This window comes from Myripristis murdjan, chromosome 13, assembly GCF_902150065.1.
Source record: "Myripristis murdjan chromosome 13, fMyrMur1.1, whole genome shotgun sequence".
In the NCBI taxonomy this organism is placed as follows: domain Eukaryota; kingdom Metazoa; phylum Chordata; class Actinopteri; order Holocentriformes; family Holocentridae; genus Myripristis; species Myripristis murdjan.
Genome location: NC_043992.1, coordinates 4191887 through 4204941, shown reverse-complemented (window position 1 = coordinate 4204941; position 13055 = coordinate 4191887). Strand labels below are relative to the sequence as shown.

Below are 13055 nucleotides of genomic sequence, written 5' to 3'. Positions count from 1 at the left end.
CTGTGCCTGTGTGGATCAGGATGTGCCTCGGTGAGCCAAGGCAAGTCTCAGACAGTATGTCCAGGGCTACTTTGATGTTTGGACACCATCTTCTCTCCACCCTGTGTGAGGGAAAAAGCCTGTCTTCCTGAAGGAATTTCCCGTTGGAATCAATCAGGAAGACAATGTCCGGCGTCGCGTCCTCGGGCTGGGTGCTGTCTTCAGGCCGGGTGGTGCCGTCGAGCTGGGTCGGGTGTTCGGGCTGAGCGGTCAGAGCCAGCTGCGTCTGCTTTTTGGCAGGCGTCACTGGGACTCTGCGTCCCTCAGGCCCGGCAGCCTGCTGTTTCCTGGGGTTTGACACCGTCACCATGATCTCAGCTGGGGTTTTGGGCTGTCGGAGGCGGGGCTGGGGCCCGTGCGCTTTGTCCTCACGCGCAGGGCCTGCAGGGCGCCTCTGGCCCTTGGGTGTTGGACCCCCTGCTTTGGGCTGGTGGTTCTGGTGGTGTGGAGGCGGAGTCTTGTGTTTCTCGGGCTCCATCGTGGATGAGGAGTTTGTGAGTGAGAGCCTGTACGAACCGCTGACAGTTTTTACCAACTCTGTCTTTGTGACGTTATGGAGACATGCACGCCACGTCATAACCCATGGCATTATGAGCTGATGGCCGTATTCTTTTTTCAGCACAGGCTTCACTGACTTTGACTTCAACAAGGTAACTCATTATTTTGCAGTCGCACATTAACTGAGCCCAGTTTTCACATGTAAAGTTCCCTGTGTGCGTCAGTTAATGGCCGGAGGGAAGATGTTGCGCATAATATCACCAAAATAAACTGTTTGCACATAAAAGATTGATATATTTCGCTGCCTATAAACATGTATTGTGTGTGTGTGTGTGTGTGTGTGTGTGTGTGTGTGTGTGTGGTGAGACTTCTAAGCAGCACGGCAGACAGCACCATGGACAGCGCCTCATCGCACCAAAAACTGGCTCGTCTCCCAAAATCCACCGAAACCAAACCTGATTTATCAGAAAACTGAACAATAAAGTCAACAGAAAACACAAACATCGCATCGGTGTAACATAACACATGTCCTGACTGTAGAAATCTTTCTGGCATCAGTAGATTCAGTAGAAATCAGCGCTATATTATGTGTGTATGTTCGGTTTGAATTGCGGGTGTGAATAGAGACAAACCGGGACAATGTGGTGGTGAATGTTGAAAACCGGGACATTTAAGTGTTTTACAGATATTTGTCGGTACTCGGGACACGCAGCTTGAAACCGGGAGGTGATATACATGTGTGCTGAAAATGGATCTGAAAAGTAAACCAGTAACATCCCCAATCTGAAATCTTTATTTACAAAACAATGTGACATCATCAGGACAAAGACTGCTGCACAATTCAAATCAACAAAACAGAGTCTGGAGCAACATGACAGAGATGAAATCAAGCGAGCCACATCACTGGAAGTGATCCAGAGGGAAGCTCGTATTGCTTGTTGATGGCTTGATCAGATGTTTTTCACTGGCGATTGGAACAAGTGCTGGACTCCTGGTTATGTAACCACCTACTCGACTAGTAAAACACTACTGTCTCATGACTAAATCAGTACAAAATGATCTTGCTGATTTCAGACAGAACAGGAAAAAAAAAAAAAAACACTTTTAATCCATCATTTGAATCTGGCAGTTCCTCCTGAATCCACAGGGTGGCAGTATAGCCTTGTTGAGCTGAATATGGCAACACAAGGATGAATCTGTGTGTGCAGTAGCCTGAGTGTGACATGCTTTTTTGTATTGATATGTTTGTCACACATTTGTTGTGTGTGTGTGTGTGTGTGAACGAGCTCAAAAGAGGATGGGTCACTTGACAGACTTGTAAATGACAACCAGTTACAGGCAGGGCAGTGCCAACCTGTGTTAGACAGCAAGACTAAACTGTTAGCATCAGAGCTGCACTGCCCACTGTGACTTGTTTTTGTTTCAAGTGCAGGCTAAGGCTATATACTGGAGTAAGCATATCACTTGTATTTATACAGAATAATCAATGCCATATATTTGGAGGGCCCAGACATGAATGTGTTTAATAATGAGCAACATTCAAAGACACAAGGGAATTTAATACATATAGGCTTATGCAAAGACAGTGTAATAATATGAGACCAATATGGGGAGGTGAAAGGACGGAAATCTGCACTCAAATAAAACTGCAGCAGATTTATGTTTAGGCGTCTGCCGTACCATAAAATGGGAAACAATACTCTTTAAAAGAGACCACAGCCACAGTTAATATCAAAGAGTAACATGTCCCTTAATTTACAAAAAAAAAAAAAATTACAAAAATTTTAAATTAGTCCTGGAATCAGCTAATCATGAGAACAGAAAACAGCGATCAGTACTGACACCAAAATCCAGATCAGAGCATGCTGCATTTAAACTGTAACAGTGATGAAAGTCAGATGCGCCTCAGTTAAAGCACTTTACTGTGTTTTAGTGGACAAAACAACAACAACAACAACAACAACAGCTTGTAAAATAGGACATTTACATTGATTGATCTTGTATAGCAGATGTTCAGGGAGCGATCATCTCAACCTCTTCTGAATACCTGTTGACTGGGTGGAGAAGATTTGGGCCAGCACAATCCCTGAAAACACAGCCACCACTGAAAATGGGCAAACGGGACCTTTCCTCAGCAGTTTTTCATAAACATGTTAAAGCTGTGCGGCCATCGTCAGCATCTGCATATAGATTTGATTCAAAGGGTGCTGATTATTGTCATTAAAGTTCAGTTGTTCTCACCTCCAGATTGATTTTTATATTTTACCTTCAGTTGCAGGTCTTCTGTAGCTTGACCAAAGGCCTGGTGCCCTTTGGTGTGATGAAACAGTCCTAACTGGATTATACTGGACATACAAGGTTTTCACCAAAAAGCAGCAGTGATTTCCTGCCGTTTTTAATATTTCTTCTCTGAGTAATAAAAGGAAGTGAAAGCTGCATCATGCTGTCCTTTTGACTGTAACTATGAAGTCTTCACACCCCAGCTATAATGTTTTTACACAACTCCCACAATCCTCTTTTCACACCCAGCAGGAATACAGTCATCAGACCAAATGCATTGTGGGACGTCGTGCAGCAGCTGTTTGTTTTTGGAGGCTTGCTCTGTTCTCTTTGGTTTCTGAGTTGACCACATCCAGCTTCTTCTTTGGCAACTTGCACTCATAACAAAATAACTGGTGGAGATGAAAAGTTTCACATTTTAGTGCTGAGTCCAACCGTAATGACATCCACATCCACTGTCCCTCCTGAACCTCCCATCCTCCTCTTCCTCTCCTCCTCCTCCTCCTCCTCCTCAGCTGTGACCCTCACTGCCACATCATGGTCGGTGTTGTAAGTGTGATTGGCTGTGTGATTGTCATAGCAACCTTCATCACCGGTGACAGAAAGGGAGGGGTCAGTGGGGCAGGAGCGCGTTGCCACGGCGTTGAAGGTGATGAAGCCGATGAGGATGATGATCAGTGAGATCAGGTAGAGCACAGAGAACTGAGGCAGGGCAGAAGACACAGCACTTTATTTAGTAGATGTGTTTTTACATGCACATCTGTACTGGCAGGTGTTTGAAGGATTTTTTTTTTTTTTTTTTTTTTTTTTCAAAACAAGTGATGTGCTAGTTCAAGCAGGTCAAACAAGAAACTGTATCTTTCTTAAAACAAGTTTGAAAATGTGCTTGATACCATTTGACAGTTATTAGAGTTAACTAAAATGAAAGAAAAATTAAACTAGGTGTCAAAAAACGGTTTAGAGAACTGAAAGTAAAAACGACACTTTATAGAAAAAACTAAAGCTAACTGAAACAATATTGCGTTCTATATACAGAAAATATCTTTAGTTTTAATCTTTGTTAGTTTGGTTAAATTTATCGACACAACAAGCAGCATATATCTATCTATCTATCTATCTATCTATCTATCTATCTATATATATATATATATATATATATATATATATATATATATATATATACAGTACAGGCCAAAAGTTTGGACACACTTTCTCATTCAATGTGTTTTCTTTATTTTCATGACTATTTACATTGTAGATTCTCACTGTAGGAATCAAAACTATGAATGAACACGTGGAGTTATGTACTTAACAAAAAAAGGTGAAATAACTGAAAACATGTTTTATATTCTAGTTTCTTCAAAATAGCCACCCTTTGCTCTGATTACTGCTTTGCACACTCTTGGCATTCTCTCCATGAGCTTCAAGAGGTAGTCACCTGAAATGGTTTTCCAACAGTCTTGAAGGAGTTCCCAGAGGTGTTTAGCACTTGTTGGCCCCTTTGCCTTCACTCTGCGGTCCAGCTCACCCCAAACCATCTGGATTGGGTTCAGGTCTGGTGACTGTGAAGGCCAGGTCATCTGCCGCAGCACTCCATCACTCTCCTTCTTGGTCAAATAGCCCTTACACAGCCTGGAGGTGTGTTTGGGCTCATTGTCCTGTTGAAAAATAAATGATGGTCCAACTAAACGCAAACCGGATGGGACGGCATGTCGCTGCAGGATGCTGTGGTAGCCATGCTGGTTCAGTGTGCCTTCAATTTTGAATAAATCCCCAACAGTGTCACCAGCAAAACACCCCCACACCATCACACCTCCTCCTCCATGCTTCACAGTGGGAACCAGGCATGTGGAATCCATCCGTTCACCTTTTCTGCGTCTCACAAAGACGCGGCGGTTGGAACCAAAGATCTCAAATTTGGACTCATCAGACCAAAGCACAGATTTCCACTGGTCTAATGTCCATTCCTTGTGTTTCTTGGCCCAAACAAATCTCTTCTGCTTGTTGCCTCTCCATAGCAGTGGTTTCCTAGCAGCTATTTGACCATGAAGGCCTGATTGGCACAGTCTCCTCTTAACAGTTGTTCTAGAGATGGGTCTGCTGCTAGAACTCTGTGTGGCATTTATCTGCTCTCTGATCTGAGCTGCTGTTAACTTGCGATTTCTGAGGCTGGTGACTCGGATGAACTTGTCCTCAGAAGCAGAGGTGACTCTTGGTCTTCCTTTCCTGGGTCGCTCCTCATGTGTGCCAGTTTCGTTGTAGTGCTTGATGGTTTTTGCGACTCCACTTGGGGACACATTTAAAGTTTTTGCAATTTTCCGGACTGACTGACCTTCATTTCTTAAAGTAATGATGGCCACTCGTTTTTCTTTAGTTAGCTGATTGGTTCTTGCCATAATATGAATTTTAACAGTTGTCCAATAGGGCTGTCGGCTGTGTAGTAACCTGACTTCTGCACAACGCAACTGATGGTCCCAACCCCATTGATAAAGCAAGAAATTCCACTAATTAACCCTGATAAGGCACACCTGTGAAGTGAAAACCATTTCAGGTGACTACCTCTTGAAGCTCATGGAGAGAATGCCAAGAGTGTGCAAAGCATTAATCAGAGCAAAGGGTGGCTATTTTGAAGAAACTAGAATATAAAACATGTTTTCAGTTATTTCACCTTTTTTTGTTAAGTACATAACTCCGCATGTGTTCATTCATAGTTTTGATTCCTTCAGTGAGAATCTACAATGTAAATAGTCATGAAAATAAAGAAAACGCATTGAATGAGAAGGTGTGTCCAAACTTTTGGCCTCATTTTGCCCGTGTCGCCCGCGGGCAAAATGAGGCCCCCCACGAATCGTGAGGCCCTATGCAGCTGTGTGTTCTGCGTGTAGGGAGGGGCGGCCCTGTATGTGTGTGTACATATCTATATCTATATATCTATATATCTATATATCTATAGATCTCTCTCTCTCTCTCTCTCTCTCTATATATATATATATATATATATATATATAGATCTCTATCTATCTATATATATCTATATATATATCTATAGATATATATATATACATTTTCCCACCTGTTTACTCCAGAGCATGTAAACTGTGTATGAGTGTGAAGAGCTTACATTTTAACCTTGATATCCACTCAGCGACACCACCCAGTAAAACAAACATTCATCAGGGTCACTGTGACCCAGAGAGAGAGTGTGTGAGAGTGAGAGTGAGAGAGAGATAGTGTGTGTGTGTGTGTGAGAGAGGGAGAGAGATAGTGTATGTGTGTAAGAGAGTCTTCAGATATCATAACTAAAGCTGCACACGACAACTCCACACATCATCGGCTCCAAATCACAGCAGGTGATAACTGTTTGAACAATTTGAACTGTTTGAAACTCCGTACCCAAAAGGTCCTTTAAGGTGATGCCAATAACCTGCACTCAGTGCGCTCGTGTTAACCAAAGCAGCTGCTCTGTGATGTTTCATGCCACAGGTATGAGAGACAGGGACATTTTAAGGTTGGTGTGTCCAGTTTTCTCTGGAATTTACCACAAGTGACAGCCCAGCACCTGAACACACTAATTCTCAGGCCATAAAGGCAAATAACACACATTTATTTATGATTTGCACAGTAATCCACCAGTGTGTGCGTGTGTATGTCCATCTGTGTGTGTGTGTGTGTGTGTGTGTGTGTCTACGCACTTTGTACTGGAAGAGGAAGAGGCCACAGAAGAGGCTGAAGAGGTCAGCAGTGAGGAGGGAGAGGTTGACAGACGTGGCGCTGGTCAGCTTCACCACAATGGGCATACAGCTGTACAGAGTGTACATACACAAGGCGTAACCGGAGAACAGCACGCCTGCAGGGAGACAGAGTGCCACACCGTTAAAGCTCAAGCTGAAATCCAGGATTTCCCCAATTTCTCTGCTTTGTCTGGTGGAGACAAGTATTTGAAAATAGGCTTAGGTACTTTTTTTTTTTACCCCAAACATTGCCTGTAAGGCTCCTGCCTCCAGAGAAATTTGAAAATTTGAAATGGAAATGGAATGGGGATAGTATTACAGAATTAAAGCTATATGGGAGACAAACTATAGTGCCTTTGAAAGGGCACTAACTATTATTTTTACTGTTTCATAGCACAAAACCTCTGTAATATTTAATAGGGTTATTAATCAATACCAACGATTACTTGAATACTGATTACTTCATAAGATGCTGAGATTTCTGACTTTCATAACTCACTTTGTTGCTTTGTTTAGGAACAAACAAAAGAAGGAAAGAACGAAATCCCCACCTATTGGGAGTTACTAGACTGTCCCAATCCCCAATCCCCAATCCCCAATCTGATTACCTGCAGACTTTGATGACTGTGAAATATTACTTAATACCACTTTAATCATGTTCATCTTTGGTTTTGAACTCTTAAAAACACTAATCATCTTCAGTCAAGTCATAGTCAGATTTTTCTGGAACTTAAAAGCATCTTAATATGCATTTTGATATGCATCAGAAAAAATGGAATCAATGATACAACAAAGTCAACTTGCTAGTTTAGTCTGTGCTGTTTTGGTTATTGTTTATTTTTGTCTTTTGTACTTGTTTATTTGTACTTACGTTCCTTCGCAACTCAGTAAAAACTTAAATAACAAAAACACAAAGTCAACTTGCCAACTTGCCAGCTCCACTGGATGGAAGCAACTTCACTGCGCTCCAGGATCACCCTGGGTAAAAAAAAAAAAAAAAAGAAAGAAAGAAAGAAAGAAAAAGAAAATAATCATAATCATATTCAAGATGTGCTGATAAAATGTAAGACCTGATGCCAAACACACTCGCCCACACTTACATCTGTATGGTGCTGATGATGGTGCCGAACAGGCCGACCATCCCCAGGAACTCGACTCTGCTCAGGTTCTTCACCGTGTATTCCTGACACACGTTGGACACGGCGTACAGCGTGGCGCTGACCAGCACCAAGCCGTCACCCAGCAGGATGTTAGAGGCTGAGAGCAGAGACGAGACGGAAAATCACCTTTAATTATGGACTGAGCTCCTGAACAAATTAAAGCAGGACTTCACCCTAAAACTATATAAATTGTATCATATTCACACAAAAAGTTGTCTTGTCCGGTGACGAAAGTGTTCCAAAAACTGTAATCCTTTAATTTTTTTTGCATGAGATTAAAACTTGTTCATCTGAAATTCAAGACGACACAGGGTAAGAGTAAATGGTGCAGCATATGTAGTTTTTGGATGAGGAATTTAAGAGTGGACTTGACTTACTGGAGCCTTGGTCTCGTCCAGCCAGCAGGTCAGCCCCCACCATGGCCCCCACCCCGAGGAGACAAATGCAGACGGCTACGTAGTGGACAGGCCTGTAGCGCGTCTTCAACACACACCAGGACAAAATCATCAGGACGGGGATCACAAAGCAGTCCAGCAGCTGGAGACACAAACACAGCCAGAGACTCTGTTATTTACCACGAGTATGTGAACGGAGCACATATAAAATTGTATATCTCTGCATGTGCAGTGGTATACACACACACACACACTCTCTCTCTCTCACACACACACACACAAACCCCATGTGCACATAAAGAGTTGCATTTCAAAATATGATTTACACAATTTGAAGAGTGAACCCCTGCTCTAATTAGGCAACTTACAGCATGACAGTAAGTCAAGCTGTTGACCAGAGTTCAGAGGTTAGCAGGCAGCTAATGAGGCTGATCGCTTCTGCCCACTGAGTTTGAACTCAACACTGGGATTATTTCTGCCTCCAGAGCAGCTCTGTCTGCATATCCAAAGTCTATGGAAGCAACACAAACCCCGGGCGGGACACACCTGTATGCTGGTGAGTGTGGTGTACTGGTAAGCTTTAACCACAGCGTAGTTGGCCTCGACGTCCACCAGCCCCAGCAGCAGGTACTTCCACCCCCTGCTCCTCAGAATCTGAAAAATATTGGCATCCCCTGCGTTTTAAAGGGGAACAACCCAGAACTTCAGTATTCAAATGTGTTTACTGACCCTCCGCTGCCTGAGTACATCATTCAGGTCACACTGCTCAGCATTCACTGCTGGCCACTATGGAGAGGAAAAGACACACAAAGTGCACCTGGTGGCTGAATTCATTCATTCATGGACTGCATGGACTATGACACATAACCTGCTGTGGATCACATTTCAATAAACAGGGCAATAACATAACATCATCTGTAGACATTTGTAAATAGAATCCATTTTTAATCTGACACGCATATATAATAATCTTATTAATGCATCGGGGGTGAGATTATCACTTTCCCATAATTCATAACTGGAGATGAGAGCAGTTTTCTTCTTTGCTGAGACATGATACAGCAACATGTGGCTCCACTGAAATTAAATGGAAAACAGTGATGTAATGATGATGAGGAGGAGGAGGAGGAGGAGGAGGATAATAATAATAATAATAATAATAATGATGATGATGATGATGATAGTACTACTACTACTAATAATAATAACAACAATAATAATAATAATAATAATAATAATAATAATCCATTTTATTTATATAGCATTGACACAAACTGCAACTCAAAGTACTTCAACAAAATATAAAAAAGCTCAAAGAGCTTTACAGCTTAAAAATCATGTAGAGATACACCATGCAATAAAACATGGATAGTCGTCATAAAAGTCAAAAATATAAGCATCCTGAAGTTTTTTCTACAAGTTTTAGAGTTCAAAACCCTTAGCAATACTCCAGAATGCAGCCTAATCCAAAACTTCAAATCCATGAAGTTAGTCGACCACTAAACTGTCATCGGAGCGTCTCCACACACCTTCAGCCTGACTGCATCACCTCCCATCTCTAACCTGAGGTGACAAGTGGTCAGACTGAACACATAAAAGATGGGTTTCCTTCCAAGAAACATTCTGCAAACTACATTCTTTTAAAGGGGCATTAGACTGAACTGAAGTGAGGAACCTGTAGACTCAACTTACACATGTGGAATAACCACATTATGTGATGGTTGAGTCTACATATTGATATTTTCACCTGTTTTTCCACATTTATTCCACTTATTTGCCAGTTAAGTATAAATGTTGCAGCTTTTATTGTGAAATTTAGAAATAACAAAAGGCAGAAGCAGGTTCCTGTTCTCATCTCTGCTGACTGAGCTTTTATAGTGAAAAGTTCCACAATCTGTCATTGATCATGTGTTCTTTGTAATGGAGCTGATTTAAAATGTAGTGAAGGACAAAACTCAAGCAAAACATTCTGAAGTAAAAGTACAATTACCGAATTTAACAAATACTCCAAAAAGTTCAAGTACACAACAGCTCCTCAGTTACAGTGACATGAGTAAATGTGATTAGTTACTTCCACCTCTGGTCTGTCTAAAATGGCAGTGACAGCAGCATTACGCTGCACATATGTGCTCAGTGCTGAGTGTGTGTTTGGAGCAGCGGCTCGGAGCGCTGGTTTACCTGTTCTGCAGAGCAGCATGGAGGTGTAGGTGACACACAGCAGGGCGTAGTTCAGGAAGCTCTGCAGCATGGGAGTGTTAACATGGAAGTCTGCGGCCAGGTACTGTGAGGTGATGGCTGTCCCACAGATGAGCCCGGCCAGACCCTGACCCATGGCCACTGTCTTGGCCAGCTGCCTGTTGCACAGGAGAGCACATGGTTTAAAACTGTAAAGTAGCAGTAAAACACTGTAAAGTGACACGATGAACAAATGAGACTGTCGCTGAGAAGATCAGCCTCTATTTTGGATTTGGTGGGAAATCTACTGTTTCCTCAGAGAAAAGCAACAATGTTTATGGGAAATGTAGTCTTTTTGACAAACACCAGCACTAAAAACACCACTGGGGTGAGACAGAGGCATCAATATCTCACTTACAGCTGTAGCTGTGGATTATAGTAATTATACCAAGGTGCCCCATATCAAGGAACACTCCATCATTTTGGTCAAAATACCCTTTTCCCTACCTCCCCAGACTGAGACCAGATGTTGGACACCATTTTTACCTCTGTACGTCCACTGGTTTAGTTCCTGTGGGAAGCATTTCCTGAAGCTGTCTTAAGTGTATCATGTGCATTTGAAATACTCATCTTGGGATTTAACAAAAAAAAAAAAAAAAAAAAAAGAAAAGTGGTTTCAGGAGAAGTTAAATGGATTCGGAGTATTTTTTGACTCCCATAGACTTCAAGTCTTTATGCTAAGCTAACAGGAAATGCTACCCATACGAACTGAACCACTGGATGTCCAAAGGAGAAAATGGTGTCCAACACCTGGTCTCAAGCTGGGGAAGTTGGGAAAAGGGGATTTTGCTCAGAACGTTGGAATATTTCTTTAACAACAATGATATGTTGATTGAACTGATATGTTGGGATGTTGAACCTTTAAAGTAGCTCTGCAAAACTTGTTTCATCTGCACTGCCTTTGTGCTGTTTGTTTGTCTTTTTTGAATACTTGATTGTATGTAGGACAACCGTCATTTCTACCAGTTTCAGTCATTTCTTAACCATGTTTATAAAGCTCTTTGGCTTGAGCAGATGTATGAAATGTCAATCAATGTAAATCTGATTTGGAGGTTTGAGGAACATTAATCCATAATTAAAGTAAGTAAACTTTGTTAATGAGTGTGCAGTTTTTACACTACTGATCATGATTTTAAAAAGGTAATAAGTCACGGACAACACAGTGAGACCTTCTCAGCCATGTCTGAATCTGCTGAGAGTACAAGTGCTGTCTAACTGTTAACTCACAGCTGCGTGTCTGATTAGAGACACACAGAAGGACATGTGTCATATTCCTGCCATGTGCACCATCACAATGTATGCAGGTGGTATATTTCAGTCCTGGAGGGTACAAATGATTGACATGCACCTTCAGTGACACATCAGTTGTCCTTAAGGAGTAAATATTGATATTTTGTTTGAAGAAAATGTGTTTTTCTCATTAAAAAAGTGCCGTTGTTAGTATAAACCTTATATAAATTGCTTTGGATTTGACCCACTTCAACTTCAAGCTGTTCTTGTCTTTTTTTTAATTCATACCATTTTTCAATGAACATCTATCTATTTCCTGTTTTATTTCCTCTTGCTATGTTTTACCGCTCCTTTTTTTTTTTTATCCATTTTCTGTAAATCACCTTGTAATGTTTGCTTTTAAATAAGCACCATTTAAATAAGTTATGTCATTATTGTCATTTATAATAAAAGCTACAGGTCCAAGGGCGCATACATGCTGTAGACTAATTTCTCTCTTTTTCATCCTCTCTATCAACTTACCAGGTGAAAACCTCTCTCAGCTTCACTTTCCTGATCCTGCCCAGGAGTCCACTTTGGCGATTTTTTGTTTCCGTCTCCCTCGATGCATCCTGAGCCTGTTTACCTGCCATGTCTGCGCGCCAGTGATGAAGGAATCCTCTCACACTCTTCCATGTACCTGCTGACTCCTCTCCCTTTACAGTGATTGAGCTGAATGATTAACAGTGGCCCAGCAACAGGGCAAAGATCACCGCCTGTCTTGGTGTCTTTGTGCAGATACATCTGTGTGCTGCCTTCAGGCAAGTAAAAACAGACCGTAAGATAAGCAGTGATGATGAAAGAGGAGCTTAAAGAAGTCCTTGTCAGGCTTCCTCTGGTTTTCCATATCAAACCGCCTGTGACAAACAGCTGACAAACAGCTGATGTGATCCGATAAGACACAGTCACTTTCAGGGAGGAAGATGATGTGCTTCATCAGTGCTTTGACTTGGGCGTGAATGGCCACTCACCAAGTACTCAGCGTGACAAAAGTACTGTAGAAAAGGGATTACTTGTATTACACTACTAGCACTTTCATGTGCTACCAATTAGCAACTTCATTAATGAACAACAGACAGTGGTATAACGTGATATAATATACTTACAGCATGCCTGTTAAATGACAATGTAATGTGATGGAACACACTTGTAGTTACCACTTGGGAAAAAATCAAACAATAGATTCACCTGCATTTGGAAACTTGGAGGAGGCACAGTGATAGCAGTAGTTTTTCCTCAATGAAAATAAGAATACACAGCAAACATTATCTCAGTGCCGTTTGTTTGTTTGTTTTGTTTAAAAAAGCACGGCTAAAATGCCCTCGATAGTGCCAAAGATGAGAGGAAGAGCCCCATTGTCTGCCCTTCACCTGGGAAAAAAATGTATGCCCTTTAGGGTTCCCCTTCATGTAATAAATAAATAACAATAATAAAATCTGATAAATGAG

General features: G+C 41.7%; 1 protein-coding gene across 1 annotated transcript; it reads right to left on the bottom strand.

Moving 5' to 3' along the window:
* Window positions 1-3228: 3228 nt before the first annotated feature.
* Window positions 3229-12200, bottom strand: slc35f2l (info solute carrier family 35 member F2, like). Its single transcript, XM_030067471.1, has 8 exons — window positions 12091-12200; window positions 10282-10457; window positions 8650-8777; window positions 8086-8245; window positions 7649-7805; window positions 7474-7526; window positions 6510-6664; window positions 3229-3519 (listed from the first exon to the last, which is right to left on the bottom strand). The coding sequence occupies exons 1-8, from the start codon at window positions 12198-12200 to the stop codon at window positions 3229-3231; spliced, it is 1230 nt and encodes a 409-aa protein (XP_029923331.1).
* Between the last annotated feature and the right edge of the window lie 855 nt (window positions 12201-13055).